Here is a 21,170-nt window from a genome sequence, read left to right on the forward strand (position 1 = left end):
TATTTTGTGCAACCTATTCCAGATACTGGGGACGGTGGGGGGGGGGGGGGGAAGCTTAGTGTGGAGGGGATGTGTGTGAATCTTCATCGACTGGTTTTCTTTTGCTAGTTCTTGCTTTTGACTGTAAGAAGGAATCATAATAAGCGTACAGTGGATTTTATTATACATTAAACAATTAAGTTCCAGAGTTCTGTAATTGGTAATATCTTAGAAAAAACAACAACAACAACAACAACAAAACTTCATGCTTTTAGAACAGGGTAAAAAGATTGCCGGCCTTCTAGTAGAAGCTAACACTGAGGAGGTGTTCTTTGCCAAACGTTACAAGGATTAAACGAGACAACGCAGGTAAATTACTGAGTAATATCGCAACAAATACAGGCTGCCATTATTATTTATATAAGTGCAAATATAGGTATATGTACAAAATTCTCTACAGATGTATATAGACTACAATAATTGTTCCCAATATTAATGCATAGATATCTTTTCATTTTTTATTTATATAAGTAGAGCTACTTGAGAAGTTAGTGGTTAGTCTCGGGCAAATAGTGATTTAAAAATAAAAATAGCATAGTAGGAACTGCTTCAGAAAATTATGCTCCACGTATCGCACCTAGGGGAATAAAGTAATCCTTTTCGCCGCGGAACTGAGGAGTCTAGGAACCTTTCTTTTGTGAGTCTTAGTCCCCAGCCGGATCCGAGTCATTAGAGTAACTAGGCTGCCGCACACGTTGGCGCGGTGTGTGCGGGTGGAATTGGCCTCTGCACCGCGAAAGATCCATCCCGGAAGTAGTTGTTGGTCGTCTCCATGCGCCGGTTCCTGGGCGTCGTAGAGCCAAGGCGCGAGGCTCGGACCCAGAGGTAGAGCCGGAGGGGACCCTAAGCGCCCCCGGCCCAGGACGCTAACCGCTGCGCCTGCGGGGCCGGCCCCGGCGCCATCATGCTGCTCCTGCCGAGCGCTGCGGACGGCCAGGGCACCGCCATCACCCACGCTCTGACCTCTGGTACGTGCCCACTCAACCCCGGCTCGTCCCCTCTTAGCCGCCCCTGCCTCCGCCCTCCACCTGCGCGACCCCGAAATCTCTCCCTTCTTGTCCCTGGTGCCTGGCACCCGGACGCGTGGGCCATGACGAGTGACTTTTTGCTCCAGGCAAAAGAAATCCTTCTCCAGACTGGAAGAAGGGAGGGGGCGTCTTCTTTCTGCCCCGACAGTTCTTCCTCCTTTCGCCGCTGCTGACTCATGGATCGGGCGGAGCAGTTCGGGGCCGAACCGTCTAGTAGCCTAAAAAGGTTCTTGTAAGCATCTCCTTGCCTAGGTCAAGAGATTGCCCGCAGCGAGCTCCCACGTGCCTCGCGTCGTACAAAGCCTTGCTGCTGGTGCTCTGTTAAACATCTTTCTCCCTCTCTGTGTTAGTACCTTCTTTGATTTTTAAATGTCAAAGCATAGAGACTGCTCCTCATACTCAAAACCTCAGTATGAAAAGACCTTTGCCGGTGATGCTGCTAAGATTTGTGTAGACAGACTTTGAAAGAGTCATTGAGAGTTGACTGCTTCTGTAGTTTCTTAAATTTATAGCCCAGGACAGTCGTGGGTATGGTAAACTTAGTCTCTAGTTTCAGCCATCCACGTTAATTACCATAGCCACTTATAGAGACAGTTGTTGGATTTTGATCCTATCTCATGGCACGTGTTGTGTTCTGCTTGCGGAAGTCTCTGTGATCTTAAACTAAAAGGAAAGGCTTGAAAGGTGATGTTCTTAAAAGCCATACCCGTACCACACAGCTAGTACTTCTTGAACATAGTGTTTGAATCCTCTCCTGTGTATGGTACAGGAAATCTTAATTTCCCAAACCAACTAAAGCATGAAAAATAAGTTATTTTTAGAAAACTGTGGCCATTAGGTACAATGGGAAACAACATTTGAGGTACTTATTGCTGGACAGGGCAAAGTCTTTTGCTTTTGCGTGGACTATGAAGTTAAAGTGTTCAGGGTTTTTTTCCCCTGACTCAGATGACCTTTTTTGAGTCGTTAATGTACAAATGTGCAGTGATTTATCTTCGTAAAACCTTACTTTGATTCAAGAGGTTGTGATTTTCAAAGTGGTTTCAAATACGGTTTTTCATTCTTCCAAGGAGCCGTAGAAGATAAATATTGTTCCCATATTACAGTTGAAGACATCTCTGACTCATCGCACGTAGTTGCTAATTGTCAGACTTAGACTAAATCCAGAGCTTTTGATATCAGATCCAGAGCTTTTACCCTATAGCATAGCTGTGTTAGTTAAACCTCTTTAGCTGCTTGGAGAATTGTCTTCCAGAATCATTGCTGGTGAGTTCTTAAAATTTTTAAAAGCTGAATTCAAGGTTTTAGTTAAAATATTTTGAGTTCTTTTTGGAACAATTTTTTGATGAGGTTAGTATTTTGGAGACAGTTTATCATTTATTGTTTTATTACAGTTATTAGTCTAACAGTAAAGCAGTTGGCAGCAGTTATCCCTGTTCCTCACCTTCCTCTCATACCTTCAGAAAAGTATTGATTTATTGTTGACGTTGCTGAATGCTTTGTCAGATAACTCAAAGAGGTGGATTGAATACTCTGAATACTAGGAAATGATTATTGCTAACCCTCATGTTAACTGGATTGCAGGCATACCTTGTTTTATGGCATTTTACTTTATTGTGCTTCAGTGATACTGCATTTTTTACAAATTGAAGGTTTATGGTAACCCTGTGTTGAGCAAATCCATCAGCACAATTTCTCCAGCAGTATTTGCTTACTTTGGGTCTCTGTCACATTTTGGTAATACAGCATTTCAGACTTTTTCATTGTTGTTTGTCATGGTGATCTGTGATCAGTGATTATGACTAGCTGACAGCCTGGATGATGGTTACCATTTTTGGGCAATAAAGTATTTTTCAATTAAGGTGTGTCCATTGTTTCTTAGACGTTAGCATAGCGTAAACAGAACTTTTATATGCACTGAGGAACCAAAAAACATATTTGATTCACTTTTTTGCAGTATTTTTGCTTTATTGTGGTGGTCTGGAACCAAACCTGCACTATCTCCCAAGTATCCCTGTACTGCAATTATTTCCTTAGTTGATGGTTTTAAAATTACATTCTGATGCTATCGCTGTTTTGATCTTATTTATTGCCTTGAAATAGATTTATTCCATGCAATACATTGAAGCCTCTCTTAACGCTTTCAATCACAGCCTCAACACTCTGTCAAGTTGAACCTGTGGGAAGATGGTTTGAAGCTTTTGTTAAGAGGAGAAACAGGAATGCTTCTGCCTCTTTTCAGGAACTGGAGGATAAGAAAGAGTTATCAGAGGAATCGGAAGATGAAGAATTGCAGTTAGAAGAGTTTCCCATGTTGAAAACACTTGATCCCAAAGACTGGAAGGTACTTAATATCTGAATCTTTTGTTCAGTCAGATGCTTTGTTAGGCATAGGCAGTTTTCCCACAAGTTTTCTGTCAGTAAACCGTTTTAAGATGCTTCAGCAAGAGAACCATAATTGAGCACCTGTCTGTTGTTAAGCTCTGAGTGAGATGGCCATAGGATACTGTCTCTGCTGGAAAAATCCAGGAAGTTTTCACAGAAAACATAATGTTTGAACTGGCCTTAAAAGAATGAGTAGCAGTTTGTGAAACAGAGAAGGGAACAAAAGGTGATCTGGGCAGAAGGAATAGATCTGCAAAGACACAAAGGAGTAAAGAAGTATACTGCCTCTTCAGGGATTAGTGAAGAGTAGAGTAGGATGCTTGAAGGTTTGGTGGTGAGAATTTAGTCCTGAAACAGTCTAGACCAGATTCTTTTGTAGCGTCCTTTTTATGCCATGCTAAGGAAGGAACTCAGATTTTATTTTCAGGGCAGTAGGAAATCATCAAAAGTTTCTGAGCTAATTTTAGCAAAGTAATTCTCTTGGCAGTACAGAAAATTATTTGAAGAGGGAGAACAGGGCTGGAGGGGAAGTGAATGGTTTGCTATTGTAGGGCAAGTGCAATAATCCAAGCCTGCAGATGCATACTTGAGCTAAATTTGTGGCTGAGCTTTGAGGAAGAGGGGCCACTGGCTTTTTTTTGGAGGTAGACTTGGTAGAGCTTGGTGACCTTGGCTGTGCCGTATAAGAGACGGAGATGTACTCAGAAGACCTCTGAGCATTCCAGGTTGAATGACCTGCCAGTGTCTGATATCAGTCACTAACACTGGGATGCAGGAAAAAGGAAGTTTGTGAGGGAATGTGGTGTTTGTGTTCAAGTTTGGCTATGTCGTAATTGAGGTTCTACTAATATACTGGTGAAGTCTTCTAGTAGATGGTTAGAAATTGGTCTGTGACTCTGAAAGAGAATAGAGCCAACAACTTTTGCAAGTTGTTGGCAAGTCTTAGGTGGTAGTTGAAGCTGTGGGGAATTGAATGACATCAGTCAAAGAGAAGAATATAGACAAATAGGTATCATAAAGCGCTATTAAGTAGAGAACTAGTATAATATTTAAATATATATATACACTATGGAATTAGAGTGCCAGAATTCAAATCTGGCTCTGCCCATTTAGTGTGGTGGGACCTTGGCAAAGTTACTTGAGAAGTCTGTTTCCTACGGTGAGATTGCTAACACCTCAAAGGAGTTTAGTGAGGATTAACGCAATGATGCGTGTAAAACACTTAACTTATCGCTTGACATAGGATAAATAATAGTGGATAATTTCTCTCTCCTCGCTTGTAGGATTAAATAAGATAAAGAGTATGTGTAAAGCACTTAGAAAAGTAAGTGCTGAGAATGTTAGCTGATTCACATATTGTCATTATTGATTTAAAAAAAAAAAAGGACTGAACATTGTGGAGCATGAATATTTAAGGTGTGGGCAGAGGAGTAGAAGCAGCAAAGGATACTAAGAAGGGTGAAAGAAGTAGAAAGAAAACAAAAAGACATTTGTTAGTTCCACAAAGGTTTATTAAACATCAGGCACTAGACTTCCAGAAACTAAGAGAGGAAGAAGTCTCAAGAAGAAAAACACAGTCACCAGTGTCACTGCTTTGGAGGTCATCCCATAACATGAATAATGATAAAAACCTACTGGGTTTGGCAAATGACGCTTAGGAGACCACACTGAAAGCCATTCCAATAAAAAGGTTGGGATGGCAAGCGATTATAGTTGGGTTGTAGGAGACCACAGTGCAAAATAGTCTTTTTCATAGCTGAGTTGTAAAGAAAATAAGAGAAAATAGTAACTTGAGGGAAAAGCAGGGTCAGGAGAAGATAGAACTGGGGATCTTTGAGGTCTACAAGAGAGAAACGAAAGAATGAAGACAGTCTTTGGTATAGAAAAGAATAGATGATATGACAACAGGTAGCAGGGTTCATACATTTTGTTCAGTTGGTTGTTTCCACAAACAGGATCAAGCATCTTCTATGTGTCAGACCCTGTTCTGGGTGCTGAGAAGTCAACTGAACAAGACAGGATCACTGCTCCCACATAGCTTGTATTCTAATGAGACAGGCAATAAGTAAACAACCAAAGATGTGGCCACCAAATGCTGGGCAAAGAAGTAGAACAGGATGATGTGATAGAGTGTCCATATGACTGCTTTAGAGTGAGTAGGTGGGGAAGGCCTGTGCAGTTGACATTTAAGATAAAACCTGACTGACACATAAAGATCTGCAAGAATGCCATTCCAGGCAGAGATCTTGTGTGGGGGCAGAAAGAAGTTCGAAGTGCCAGGAACTGAAGGAGGCAAATAGGTGGTACAGAGTGGATAGGGTGTGTGAGGAGGTAAGGAGCAATAGTCACTGGAAAGCCAGTGGAGAGTTTAAAGCAATGACAATTTTTAAATACTTCAGAGGGAACAAGAAGGAGCAGAGATGGGCAGAGAAGGTTGTCTGTTTTAAATAAGGTGATAACATTTAAGCTGAGGCTGAAGGATGAGAAGACGGCAGCCACATGAAGAAGGGGGAATGTGCCAGGCTGGGGGGAGGAAGAGCTCGGTATCTGCAGTGAACTGCAGCACCAGTCATGTATTTGGAAGTGAGTGATCAAGGTAGAGAGAGACAAGCCAGGAATAGTGAGAAATGGAGGTGCTCAGTGCATCTGGAGCTCAGAAGAGACGTCTGTGCTCCAGTGAACTGGGAAGTCATAAGTGTATTCTAGCCCTGGCACTGAATCGAATCACTTTGAACTGAAATGTAGAGAGAGACAAAAGAAACCCCAGAACTGAGCTTTGCAGGTCATAGAGAAGCCAGTAAAAGTGGCTGAAAAAAGTTACTGGAAGGTGGGAAGAAAACAGAGTGAATGCACGGAAACACTAAAGAAAGATAATATTTTAAGGAATGAGTCGGCTGTGCTGCCACTGGGAGCTGAAGTCAAGTGAGGGCAGATGAGTGGTCTTGGATTTGGTACCTGGAAATTGATACTGAAGAGAGCAGCCTCATTGTGCCGAGGGTGGGAGTGGGTGGAACAGAACCAAACTGGAGTGGTTTGAAAATGAATGCGAAAGGAGGTAAAATGTGTGGACACCTTTTTCAAGAAGTTTAATGTTGACGGACAGCAGAGAGATGGAGAGAGTGGTAACTGGAAAGGGGGTCATGGATGTGTTTTTAAGGATGAGAACTAACAGCATCTTTTTATACAGATGAAGATAATCCACTTGAAGCTTGGGAGATGCCTGAAAGATACTAGTATATGAGGAGACGTAGAGAAGACAGTGCTCAGAACCAAGAGGAGGGGTGGAGTAGATTGTCTCAGAAGGAGAGACTTCTTCAGTTGTGAATGGAGGAAAAGGGGAAAGATGTATGGTTGCAGGTAGGGTAGTACAAAGATTGAGTAGGAATTTGAGTAGGATAATTTACATCTTATAGTTAACTGGGAGGCAGGGCTGTTGATAAGAGGGTGGAGAAGGATCTGTGAGGGTTGAGGAGAGACTAGAGAAATAGTAACCTTAGGGAGTGGAAAGGTAAACCAGTTGGAATGATGGCCAGGCGTAATGAAAAAGCCCATCCACATGAACTTTGTAATCCTGAATTTGAAGGGAAACCAGTCAGCTCTATTTAACTTTTTTCTCCTGTGTTTCATGCCCCCAACTCCCTTTCCCCCACCCTCTCAGTTCTCCAGTACTAGACTCACCTTTTGAGTTCTGTAGGGAACCTTCACTCCAGTTGCTGCTTCAACTTGTCAGTTTGCAAGGATGTTAACGACAGCAGGTACTTCCTCTCCAGAGAAGCCTCATCTCTCAGTTTCTCAAAATTTCCATCCAGCCTACCTTTGCTCTGCACAGCTCCTGGTCCTATCCTTTCATTGCCCTGGCCCAACCCTGTGGGGCTGTGATAGTGCTTCCCTCAGTTCTGAAATCGCTTGATTTAAGGATGGCCATAGGATATTACTAGGTGTTAGGAGAAAAATGGGCTCAGTGGTCATGTAAGTTAAGAAAATGCTGGGTTTTGCAGGTTTCTGCTTGGTTGGTTTTTTTTAATTGCAAGACTTCTCAGAGCCTTTGATTTATATGCATACAAATCATCAAGAAGGCTGTATCACAATCCACATTTCCCAGACTTACATACCACAGAATCCATTATATATAGAATGTCTCCTATTATGGGATTCTCACTTTGGGAAGCACTAAAATGGGTGCCAGCACAAGGGATATCAGCTCCATTTCACGCTTGACTTCCTTTTGTGTCTTTATCAGAACCAAGATCATTATGCAGTACTTGGACTTGGCCATGTAAGATACAAAGCTACACAGAGACAGATCAAAGCAGCTCGTAAGTACCTAGTTCTTTTGAAATAATCCAGTATCTGGTATAGGAAATGTTAATCCTTTTGAAAAGATCTGCATGATCATATTCTGTAGCCATAAATCTAGATTCAACAGCATTTGTCATATGGTCATAACAATGTATAACCCATAGTCTCCTTTACCTTCAGAACCAAAAAGCAATCAATCTCATGCATGGACAGAGGGTGGGTGGGTGTGTTTGTGACCAAGATAAAGAACATTCTTCTAAAAGCAACCTTTTAAAAATTAGTATTTCACTTCCTTTCAGTAATACAGCCAGCTGTATTTAGTGGAAGCTGCCTTGTTAGTTAGGTTTTCTGATATTATTTTGTGGTTTTGGGTTACATTTTTGTTGATCCCACCGGTCTTTTCTGTCCAAAAAATTATCTGATGTTTCACTGTTTTTTTTCATTGACAAGATGAAAAATTTCAGGGAATTGTAGGAGCCTAGTCTTCATGTGCCTTATAAAACACCATCCCGGGGCGCCTGGGTGGCTCAGTTGGTTAGGCGACCGACTTCGGCGCAGGTCATGATCTCATGGTTTGTGGGTTCGAGCCCCGTGTTGTGCTCTGTGCTGACCACTCAGAGCCTGGAGCCTGATTCAGATTCTGTGTCTCCCCCTCTCCCTGCCCCTCCCCTGCTCACGCTCTGTCTCTCTGTCTCTCAATGATAACGTTAAAAAAAAAAATTTAAAAACACCATCCCATAGTGCCCTACACACCATTCGGTTCTCTTGGTTAGTAAAGTTTGATGAAAGAGGTGAAGATGATTAGTTTTCTGTGTTCTATCTTAGGAGAATGTTCTGCCCTCCACTCTAGGGAATGGATATTAAGGTCAGAGGAGGTAAGATGTGGCCATATGGGAAAGGAGTTAGGGAGTCAAGGCCAGTCAAGAGGAGAAAGTATTACACTTGGAGGAAGGTCGCTGAATGAGACCCATCTCAATTTGAAAAATACTAGTTGAGACTAGGTATAGTTGATAAACTTAAAATTTTCCCCATTAATTGTTATGGTTAGGAAAATCACAAGAAACATTTTTAACAAGGTGAAGGAATTTATGAGATTATTTCAGATTTGTTATTTGGTTTCTTAAAGAACTGGCATGGTTTTAGACTAAGCATATGTTAATGCATATGAATAGTCATTGCAGTATACATAAATGCCAGGGAAGTTCATTTGCCATGGAAAAATATTTGCAAAGTCTTGCTATATGAAAGAACAGCATACAAATACCAAATGAGTCTTGATACATATAAATATGTGAAAGAATTAGAAGTGATTTAGAACTGTAAAAATAATTGATATTGTAAGGTGAAGGATTTGTGTTTTTTCTGTAAAGATAAAAAATGTACAACTAACTATGGGCTGTGTGGGTGGCTCAGTTGATTAAGCGTCCGACTTTGGCTCATGTCATGATCTCATGGTTCATGATTTCGAGCCCCACATTGGGCTCTGTGCTGAAAGCTCAGAGCCTGTAGCTTGCTTTGGATTCTGTGTTTCCCTCTCTCTCTCTCCCTCCCCTGCTCACACTCTATCCCAAAAATAAATAAACATTAAAAAAAAGTTTTTTAATGTACAATAAACTGTAAAAGAAACATTCCTTTGTTTCTAAGCCCATTCTTTTTATTGGCATAATAGAAATGAATTTTTGAATACTCTGTAGCCTGAAATTTTGCAACCCCGGTGAACAGATTGTTAACATTAAGTATAATTATAATTCACTCTCTGCCACTGTGTTGAATATTCTCAGTATTTATTCAAAAGGAAACTCATTCTCTTACCTCTGTCATTATAAAATAGACAGCGACTGCTTTACTGCTTTCTGAAATCTAGTCCAAAGGTAAAAATGCAGAGTTAGTGGTTACAAATATTTAATTATTAGGACAGACAAACCCCATAAAAATGTAAGTTTTAATGCATTTGAGATCCTTAGAGTTCTTACATCCTATTACATACACATAAAAGTTTTATTTTTGTTTAATGTATTTTGAATTGCTAAAATGAAAATTAAGTCAGTTAAGGGTCAATAAAGTGAGTCTTTTTTTCCTTCTGTGCATTATCTGAAAAGAATAAATCACTTCAAAAGTTGAACGATGGGTTAAGAGGAAGTATTTGAATACTAAAAGTTGTGTTTCAATTGCTTGCATAATTTTGTTTTGAAGTAAAATTGCCATACTGGCCTATAGGTTTGATATTCTTTGCATGGAAATGGTCTTTGGTGATTTGAATTTTCCAACTCTAATACTTCCGGTTCAAAATATTTCTGACATTTTAAACTGAAGCTGTTCTATATTATGCTTCTTAAAGATTAAAAATCCTATTCGGAGACATTTATAATAAGGCAGTATGAGTGTATAATGAAAACCCTTTTTGCAGTGTACCCTCAAAACATCCCAGAAACTGTCTTCTTCAGTGGGAGAAGTGGGGGTGTATCTTTGAAATTTCAGTAAACAACTGCTGCTTCCAAATTACCCTTGTTTGTATTTTAGACCATGTCATTTGGCCTCCTAGTTTTAAAATTGAGTAACATCTTTTGCTCCCTCCACAAGACAGTATAGGACAATCTTGGGACTCCATACTGCACATGGATTAGGCAGAAAGCTCCATGAAGAAAAAAACTAGTGTAACATAAGAGGAGACTGTCCAACAGAAAATTGAGATATCACCTCTCTTAGACTGTATCATAAGATTCAAAAGGAAACAAGTATCTACTACATGTTGTCAGTAAGATATGAAGACACTGCTTTTGTGTGTGTGTGCGGGGCGGGGGGGGCGGTGTAGGCATTGAAGAAAGAGACTAGGGGAAGATAAGCAGAATTGCCTGGAAACTGAAAACATGAAAGCAGAATTCAGAATTAGAAAGATTGACATACAATTAGACAAACAGTAAAGCAAAGGACAATCTTGAGGAATGTTCCCAAGATTCAGAGGGGAAGAATAAAGAGATGCCTGATTTCTAAAGTCAGAATAAATGTAACAGAAACCGTAATTGCAAATAAAGAAGGAAACTTACCCTTTTTATAAAAAGATACATCTTGGGGTTGAGAGTGTTTGCAGGCATGTGACTTAGGTTTCACTGCTCAGCACATTTCCTTTGAAATTCAAGTATGAGTTAGGCTGTGCTGCACAGAATCCATTTTGCCAGCAAACGTGGAAGAACACTGCAAAACTTGTGGCTTTCACCCTACACCCTGGCTGTGGAAGTAGCCTGTGCTGTTTCCCTAGTGCCCCACAGTTGTGGATCATCACACCTCTGAACTGTCCATTATGATTTGATCATAATTCCTAGCTACATAACTTCCAAGCCCGAGTCTGACTCTTAACAGATTTTGTGAGCTGTCTAATAACTTTTAATAAATTCCTTTTCTGCTTAAACCGGCTAGAAGACAAAATGCCTCTTCTGGAGTATTAGTGGAGAAATTGATAATATACTTAACTATAAAAAAAATCTTGGAGTTCAAAAAAACAAAAATGTATTTGTCAGTTTTTGAAGCCCTGCTGTATATGTAGAAATCACTAAGTTTATTATGCCCAAAGAAAGATTTGTATTAAAGTGTTTATAGCAACCTTACTCACAATATCCAAAAACTGGAAGCCACTCAAATGTTCCCCAAGCAGGAAAATGGATAAGCAAACTGCTGTATATTCATACAGTAAATTAGTACTCAGTAGTTAAAAAAAGAACAGATTACTAAGACATGCAAGAATGGTGATGAATCTCAAAACATTGGTTGAGCAGAAGTCAGATACAAAGATCTACTCTGTGATTCCACTTACATGAAGTTCAAGAACATGCAAAAGTAGTCTATGGTGAAGGAAATTAGGTAGCAGGGCATGAGAGTTGGCTGGAAAAGGGTAAAGGGAATTCTGGGTGGTAGAAATGGTCTGTATTTTCTTTGGTGGTAGTTACAGGGTAGATACAATTGTCAAAACTCATTGAATACTTAAAATCTGAGCATTTTGTCCTATGTAAATTTTATTTTAATTCCATAAAAGATGTGATTTAACAAAACAAAAAAGGTCAGTCACTTGGGAAATCAGATATACTCTTTGGGGCCTAAAGAGGGAAAAATAAAATAGACATTCAATTCAAGGGTTTAAAAGACTAGCACTAAGGAACATGGAGGAAAAAATGGATTTATAAGAAGAAAAAAGAAAAATAAAACCATTACAGAAGATATTTTTAATTGAGACCACTATTAAATAGATTCAAAAATTTTGATAAAGTGAACTTTTCTGAAATTGAGGAAAAAAATTTTAAAAAGTATGAAAGAAATACCTCCTGGACACTAGGGTGGCTCAGTCAGTTGAGCCTCCAACTCTTTCTTGATTTCGGCTTAGGTGATGATCGCAGGGTCGTGGGATCAAACCCTGCGTCAGGCTCCATGCTGAGTGTGGAGCCTGCTTAAGATTCTCTCTCTCCTTCTGCCCTTATCCCCTGCTTGCTCTTTCTCTCTCTAAAAAAAAAAAAAAAGAAAGAAAGAGAGAGGAAGGAAGGGAGACTCCTAAAAAATGTTTTTAGGAGTATCTGGTTGGCTCAGTTAGAAGAGCATACAACTCGATCTCAGGGCCGTGAGTTTGAGGCCCCATATTATGTTGTAGAGATTACTGAAAAAATAAAAACACGTTTTTAGACCCAGGTAATTTTTCAGATGAATTATTCCAAATGTTTAAGGAATTAAAAACTGTCATGATGAATTAAAAACTGTTTTGGGGGGCGCCTGGGTGGCTCAGTCGGTTAAGCGTCCGACTTCGGCTCAGGTTGTGATCTCACGGTCCGTGAGTTCGAGCCCCGCGTCGGGCTCTGTGCTGACAGCTCAGAACCTGGAGCCTGCTTCTGATTCTGTGTCTCCCTCTCTCTCTGACCCTCCCCCATTCATGCTCTGTCTCTCTCTGTCTCAAAAATAAATAAATGTTAAAAAAAAAAAATTTAAAAAAAAACTGTTTTGGAACAGTTAGTTTGTGAAGTTAACGTAATCCTGGTATGAAAACCTGGCATAAAAAGATAATTATGTAGACAGTAAAAAAAATCGTGGTTGCCTGGGGTTGGGAGAGTAGGGATGGATGAATAGGGCAAGCACAGGATTTTTAGGGCAGTGGAAATTCTATAAAATATTGCAGTGATGGATACATGTTATGATACGTTTGTCCAAACCCATAGAATGTACACCACCAGAAGTGAACAGCAATGTAAACTACGAACTTTGGGTGATTATGATGTATCATTGTAGGTTCATCAGTTGTAACAGTTCGTCACCTCTGATGCCTGATGGTGGTAGCAGAGGAGGGGGAGGCTATGCATGTAGAGAGACAGGGCATGTAAGAAGTCTCTGCCATTCTCTCACTGTACTGTAAAGCTAAAACTACTCTAAAAAATTGCCTTAAAAATAATAAATAAAATGTTAATACCTGACAAGGAGAGACTTAATAAAACTACAGACAGATCTCATCCATGAATGTAATATAAAACCAAAAAATGCCAGTTAAAATAATAGCTAATTGAACTCAACAGCACATTAAAAGAATAATACCCATGTAGAGGTAGGATTTCCCTTAGGAATCCAACTTAGGAAATACATTAATATAGTTACATCTATTTATGGTTTAGATAATATGTGATTTCCTCTAGGGAAAATGTATAAAACACAATAACCATTCCTTTTTGATAAATAGAACTTCGCAAAGAAATACAGCTAATTTTCTATTTTGGTAAATATTTCACACCCACAGCTAACAAATTTAACCATGTGGTTTTGGTGATATTACCAGTAAAATCCCTGGGAGAAGCTAACCTGCCTATTATTTTTTTATGCTATTAGGAGTATGGTTTAGTGAGTTAAGATTAAATAAGAGGGCTATTAGAAAGAAGAAAAGAAATATTTATAGATAATACAGGATCTACCTAGAAAACCAAAAGGGGGTTGCGTCAGGTGGCTAGATGTAGGAGAAAGATGCAGAAATAATATAATTTTTTGGATGTTACCATCAAATATACAGAAGGGTATAGTCATTTTAAAGATGATCCCAAGGCAAGAATAGGTAACCAGAAACAAACCCTGGTAAAATTTACCATGATAAAGGAGATATCATACATCACTGGAGAAGGGAAGGATTATTCAGTGTAATTAGGACTTCAAAAACATGAATGGTTTAGATAGTAACTTGAATATGTTAAAATTATAATTAAAAAAAGAATTTAAAAATGTTCTAACTGTAGGGGCGCCTGGGTGGCGCAGTCGGTTAAGTGTCCGACTTCAGCCAGGTCACGATCTCGCGGTCCGTGAGTTCGAGCCCCGTGTCAGGCTCTGGGCTGATGGCTCAGAGCCTGGAGCCTGTTTCCGATTCTGTGTCTCCCTGTCTCTCTGCCCCTCCCCCGTTCATGCTCTGTCTCTCTCTGTCCCAAAAATAAATAAACGTTGGAAAAAAAAAAATGTTCTAACTGTAGAAAATATTAATGAAACTAGAAAATACATTAAAATTGTTGAGAATGAAGTGCCTTCTAAGTTTGTAAGTACTCAGAAAAAAATTATAAAAGAAATGATCAGTAAATATAAATGAAAATGACTGATCTGTATATTGTACATATATAAATTATATGTAAGTATACATATATGTAACATGTACACATGTTCTTTTTATTTATGTAAAACTTCTATTTTGAGGATTCCACCCCCCCCCCATAGGTTCTCATTAGGTTAGTTGGCAGTGAAAGTCTCCCATCTCAAGAAGTAGAAGTTGTACATATACATAAATTGTGTGTGTGTGTGTCATAAACATACACATGTATACATAGGTGTGATTTATATGTATTATATATATCACAGAAACAAGTTATATTAAAAAATAAATATAAATGGAATATAAAAAATGTATATCACAGACACAATGACAACAGTATTTATAGAAAAGCATTTTAGAAGCAAATATAGTAGGCAATCACTTTTGAATTTAAAGCTGAGGTATTACATTAAGAAAATTGAGCTTTGCTGAACAGGAATAGAACAGGAGGGAATTTGGGGGGGGGGTCTCAGGTTTTCATTGTAAAATTTAAAATGTAGAAAACACTTCAGACAAAATTATTTTTAAAGAATTTTATTGATCACTCTTAAAGCATTCTTCTCTATTAATAACTGAGCACTTTCCATTATAAACAGAAGTTATGAGTTTAAGGGAAATGAAAACTTGTTTTAAAACACTCTTTTGTTTCAAATCTATATTTTTTTAAACCTTTATCTGATGTAACACTAAGTAATAGGTAGCTTGTGATGCTCATGGGGGATGTACAGAGAGGAAACTTTCCCCCTGCCAAAAAGACTTTTTAAAACATAAGCGTAGGGGCACCTGGGTGGCTTAGTTGGTTAAGCGTCCGACTTCGGCTCAGGTACTTGATCTCACGGTTTGTGAGTTCGAGCCCCGCGTCGGGCTCTGTGCTGATAGCTCGGACCCTGGAGCCTGCTTTGGATTCTGTGTCTCCCTCTCTCTGCTCCGCCCCTGCTCATGCTCACTCGCTTGCTGTCTCAGAAATAAAGAAACATTAAAAAAATAAAAAGTAAAAAAACAAGTGTAATAACAGCAGTTGGAGAAAGCATTTGCATCAAGCATTGGACAGAAGCCTGATTTGCTGGGGACTTTTGGATGGGTTGAAAGAGTCATGGTTACTTAACCTCTCTTTGCCTCAATTTCCTCTTCCATAAAATGGAGAAAATAATAGCACTTTCTTCATTGGGTTATTAGAAAGATTAACTGATGAATAGTGCTAGTATATATTAAGTGTTCAACAGATGTTAACAGCTAGCCATAACCTAGTAAAGTGAATCAAAGAAGAGAAACCAGAACAACCTCTCCTTCCTCTATAGATGAAGGATGAAAGATAGAACCAAAAATATTGTTGAGCCCAGTAATAATTATAGGTGTAAATAATTAATACCCATTGCTGGCGAGGCTGTGGTGAAATACATGTTCACATAAGAGTATGAAGTAGCCTAACATTTAGAAAGGAACTTGTTCCTACATTTTCACTCACTAATGTCATCTCTGTAAGTACATCCTCAGAAGAAAGAATCCTGAATATGTACAAATACATCTCTACAAAATGATTAAAATTGGCATTACTTATAATAGTGAAACATTGGAAGCAATTTAAATATCCAGCAATAGAGAAATAAATTATGATAAATCTATTTGAAATACTTTACTGAGCAATCATTAAAAATTTTTTGAAGGGGCACCTGGCTGGCTAAGTTGGTAGAACATCTGACTCTTGATCTCAGGGTCGTGAGGTCAAGCCCCATGTTGGGCATGGAGCCCACTTTAAAAAACAAAAATTGGGGCACCTAAGTGGCTCAGTCAGTTAGGTATCCAACTTCAGCTCAGGTCATGATCTCACAGTTCACGGGTTTGAGCTCCGCATCGGGTTCTGTGCTGACAGCTCGGAGCCTGGAGCCTGCTTCGGATTCTGTGACTCCCTTTCTCTCTCTGCCCCTCCCCTGCTCATGCTCTGTCTCTCAAAAAATAAATAAACGTTAAAAAGTTAAAAAAAAAAAATTGTTTTTTTTGAAGTTTGTAACAGAAAATGCAAATATGTAATGTTAATTTGAAAAAATCAGACTGTAAATTGGTATATATGTTACAATTATACCTAGTTTTTTTTAAACATGTTTAAGGAAAAAAGATCTGCGTGAAAATATGTCAGAAATGTTAGCAGTAATTGTCTTTGGGTGTTGGCATTTTGGCCAGTCCTTAAAATAATTCCTTCTTTTTCTATGATTTCCACATGTAACAAGTTTATATTTTACCATAGCATAAAATATTTTAAAATTGATATTATGATTTTACAAATGGCTCTGTGTAGCTCATGTTTTTTTATTTTTTATTTTTTTATTGAAGTATAGTTGACGTACAGCATTATATTAGTTTCAGGTGTACAGCATACACCTGAGTGGTTCAGCATTTATATACATTACAAAATGCTTGCCATAAGTGTACTTACACTCTGTTACCATACAAACTGAATGCAATATTTTGACTCTGTCCCCTGTGCTGTACATTTCATCTCAACGACTTATTTATTTTATAACTGGAAATTTGTACCTCTTAATTCTCTTTACCTATTTCACCAATTACCCAACCTCTGACCCTCCCTTTTAACAATCACCAGTTCACTATACTTATGAGTCTTTGGGTGGGGGAAGGTTTGTTTGTCCCTCTGTTTTGTTTTTTAGAGTCCACATATAAGTGAAACCATATAGTATTTATTTTTGTCTCACTTAGTGTCACTTAGCATGATACCTGGAGGTCTGTCTATGTTGTTGCAAATGGCAAGATCTCATTCTTTGTTACGGCTGAGTGATATTCCATTGTATATATGTTCCACATCTTCTTTATTCAATCATCTATAGATGGACACTTAGGTTGCTTCCATATCTTGCTATTATAAATAATGCTGCAGTAAACATAGGGGCACATATATCTTTTTGAATGAATGTGTTTGTTTTGGTTTGGGTTGTTGTGTTTTGTTTTGTTTTTTCAAATAAATATCCAGAAATGGAATTGCTGGGTCATGTGATATTTCTGTTTTAATTTTTTTAAGAACCTCCATACTATTTTTCGTAGTCGCTAACACCCTATTATATTTATAACCCCAATACCCTATTATATTTATAAGCCCAACTTATAACCCTACCAACAGTGCATGAAGATTCCCTTTTCTCCATATTCTCGCCAAAGCTTAGTTCTTGTCTTTTTGATAGTAGCCATTCTGACTGGTGTGAGCTGGTGTCTCATTGTGGTTTTGATTTGCATTTCCCTGATGATTAGTGATGCTGAGCATCATTTCAAGTGTCTGTTGGCCCTCTGTATATCCTTTTTAGAAAGATGTCTGTTCAGGTCCTCTGCCCATTTTTTAATCAAATTATTTGGATTTTTTGCTATTGAGTTGTATGAGTTCTTTGTGTTTTGAATATTAACCCCTTATCAGACATGTCATTTGCAAATATCTTCTGTTCAGCAGGTTGCCTGTTTGTTTTCTTGGTTGTTTCCTTCACTGAGCAGAAGGATTTTATTTTGGTGTAGGTTACAAGTGTTTATTTTTGCTTTTATTATCCTTGCCTAGGGAGGCACATCCAGAAAAATATTGCTAAGGCCAATGTCCAAGACATTACTCTTAGGTATTTTATGGTTTCACATCTCATACTTCAGTTTTTAATCCGTTTTGAGTTTTTTTTGTGTATGGTGTAAGAAAGTGACCCACTTTTATTCTTTAACATGTAGCTGTTCACTTGTAACACCATTTATTGAAGAGGCTGTCTTTTCCTATTGTGTATGCTTGCCTCCTTTGTCATATGTTAATTGACCATATATATGTGGATTTATCTCTGGGCTCTCTGTTCCATTGATCTATGTGTCTGTTTATGTGCGAGTACCATACTGTTTTCAGTACTATAGCTTTGTAGTATAGTTTGAAATCTGGGATTGTGATGCCTCCAGGTATCTTTAGGATTATTCTAGTTCTGTGAAAAACACCATTGATAGGGATGATAGGGATTGATAGGGATTGCATTGAATCTGCAGATTTCTTTGGGTAGTTATGCACATTTTTAACAATTGTTCTCCCAATCTTTGAGTATGCTGTATTTTTACATTTATTTGTGTCATCTTAAGTTTCTTTCATCAGTGTCTTACATTTTTAAGAGTACAGGTCTTGCAACTCCTTGGTTAAATTTGTTCCTAGGTGTTTCACCTATAGTTGTAAATGAGATTGTTTTATTAATTTTTCTTCCTGCTAGTTATTATATAGACATGCAATTGATTTCTGTGTATTGATTTTTGTATCCTGCAACTTCACTGAATTCATTCATTCTAATTTCTTGGGGGTGGTGTCTTTAGGGTTTTCTATGTATATTATCGTGTCATCTGCAAATAGTGACAGTTTTACTACTTTCTAATTTGAATGGTTTTTATTTCTTTTTCTTGCCCAATTGCTGTGACTAGGACTTCCAGTACAATGTTGAGAGTAAAAGAGGCAAGAAATAGGCATCCTCACCTTGTCCTGATCTTGAGAAAACGCTTTTAGCTTTTCACCATTGAGTATGATGTTAGGTGTGGGTTTGTCATATATGGCCTTTATTAAGTTGAGGTATGTTCTTTCTGTACCTACTTTATTGAGAGTTCTTATCATTAATAGATGTTGAATTTTGTCAAATGTTTTTTCCACATGTATTGAGGTGATCGTATGATTTTTATCCTTCATTGATAATATGGTGTATCATGTTGATTGATTTGCAGTTGTTGAACCATTGTTACATTCCTTGACTAAATCTCACTTGATCATGGTGTATGATCCTCTGAATATATTGCTGTATTTGGTTTCTTAATATTTATTGAAGATTTTTGGCGTCTGTATTCATTAGGGATATTGGTTTGTAATTTTGGTTTTTTTGTAGTGTCTTTGGTTTTGGTATTGGGGTAATGCTGGCCTCATAGAATGAATTTGGAACCATTCCTTCCTCTTCTGTTTTTGACAAAGATAGGTATTAACTCTTTTTCAAGTGTTTGATAGAATTCTCCTCTGAAGCCATCTGATCGTCAACTTTTGTTTGTTAGGGGTTTTTTGGTTACTGATTCAATTTCATTACTAATAATCAGTCTGTTCAGACTTTTTTCTTTTTTCTGATTGAGTCTTGGAAGATTGTATGTTTCTAGGGATTTATCCATTTCTTCCAGGTTATCCAATTTGTTGGCGTATAATTTTTCATTCCTTTGTATTTTTGTGATGTCAGTTGTAGCTTATCCATTTTCATTTCAAGTTTTATTCATTGGGATATTCTTTGTCTTAATGGCCGTAGTAAAGGTTCATCAATTTTATCAAAGAACCATCTCTTAGTTTCATTGATTTTTTTTTCTTTTTTTTTTTTTTTTAAGTCTCGCTATTTCAGTGTTTTCACTCTGATCTTTATTATTTCCTTCCTTCTAGTAACTTGAGGTTTTGTTTGTTCTTTTGCTAGTTCTTTTTCTTTCAGGTATAAGGTTAGATTGTTTGAGTTTGTTTTTTTTTCTTTCTTGAGGTACACCTGTATTGCTGTAAACTTCCCTCTTAGAACTGCTTTTGCCATGTCCCAGAGTTTTTAGACCATTGCATTTTCATTTTTATTTGTCTCAAGGTAATGTTTTGACCCGCTGATTTAGTAGCATGTTGTTTAGCTTCCATATGTTTGCTTTTTCCTGTTTTTTTCTCCTGTGATTCTAGTTTCATAATGTTGTGGTTGTAATAGATGCTTGTATGATTACTATGTTCTTAAATTTATTGAGACTTGTTTTATGGCCTAACATGAAATCTATCCTAGAGAATGTTTCATGTGCACTTGAGAAGAATGTGTATTCTGCTGTTGGATGCAGTGTTCTGTTTGTATCTGTTAAGTACATCTGGTCTAATGTGTTGTCAAAGCCACTGTTTCCTTACTAATTTTCTATTGGATATTCTATCCTTTGATGTAAGTGGGGTGTTAAAGGCTACTATGATTATTGTGTATTACCGTCCATTTCTTTTTTTATAACCATTAATTTTTCTATATATTTAGGTGCTTCTCTGTTAGGTGTATAGATAATTACAATTGGTATAGCCTCTCATGGATTGATCTCTTTATCATTAAGTAATGCTTTGTTTTGTTTCTAGTTACAGCCTATTTTAAAGTCTGTTTCATCTGGTAGAGTATTGCTACTCCAACTTTTTTTTCCTGCTTCCATTTGCATGGACTATCTTTTTCCATCACTTCACTTTTAGTCTGTATATGTCTTTATGACTGAAGTGAGTCTCTTGTAGACATCATGTTCTTACATAGAGGGGTCTTGTTTTATCCATTCAGTCACTCTGTCTTTTTTGGCATATTTAGACCATTTACATTTTAAGCAATTATTTTTTTTTAATGTTTGTTTATTTATTTTGAGAGAGAGAGAGAGAGAGAGAGAGAGAGAGAGAGAGCACGTGCATGAGTGGGTCAGGGCAGAGAGAGAGAACCCCAAGCAGGCTCTGTGCTATTAGCATGGAACCTGATGCAGGGCTCGATCCCACGAAAAGTGAGATCATGACCTGAGCCAAAATCAGGAGTCAGATGCTTAACTGACTGAGGCACCCCCATTTTAAGCAATTATTAATAGGTATGTACTTATTGCCATTTTGCCAATTGCTTGCTGGGTTTTGTTTTGTTTGGGGGTTTTTTTGTAGCTCTTGTCCTTTTTTTTATTCTTCTCATGCTCTTGACCCTCATGATGTGATGACTTTCTTTAGAGCTATGCTTGGATTCCTTTATTTTTTTTGTGCCTATTAAAGTTTTATGGTGTGTGGTTACCATGAAGTTCATATATAACATCAGTCTATATTAAGTTGATAGTTG

The 21,170-nt window shown here is 38.0% G+C and overlaps 1 protein-coding gene across 1 annotated transcript in view; it reads left to right on the forward strand.

Moving 5' to 3' along the window:
• Window positions 1-705: 705 nt before the first annotated feature.
• The window catches only part of DNAJC2 (DnaJ heat shock protein family (Hsp40) member C2), a 36,440-nt gene continuing 15,975 nt past the window's right edge, over window positions 706-21,170 (forward strand). Inside the window, 3 exon segments of the mRNA XM_043588664.1 lie at window positions 706-1,007; window positions 3,221-3,411; window positions 7,693-7,768. Of these exon segments, the coding sequence (XP_043444599.1) occupies window positions 944-1,007; window positions 3,221-3,411; window positions 7,693-7,768 (331 nt within the window). The 5' untranslated portion in view covers window positions 706-943.

Source organism: Prionailurus bengalensis, chromosome A2, assembly GCF_016509475.1.
Source record: "Prionailurus bengalensis isolate Pbe53 chromosome A2, Fcat_Pben_1.1_paternal_pri, whole genome shotgun sequence".
NCBI classification, from domain to species: Eukaryota; Metazoa; Chordata; class Mammalia; order Carnivora; family Felidae; genus Prionailurus; species Prionailurus bengalensis.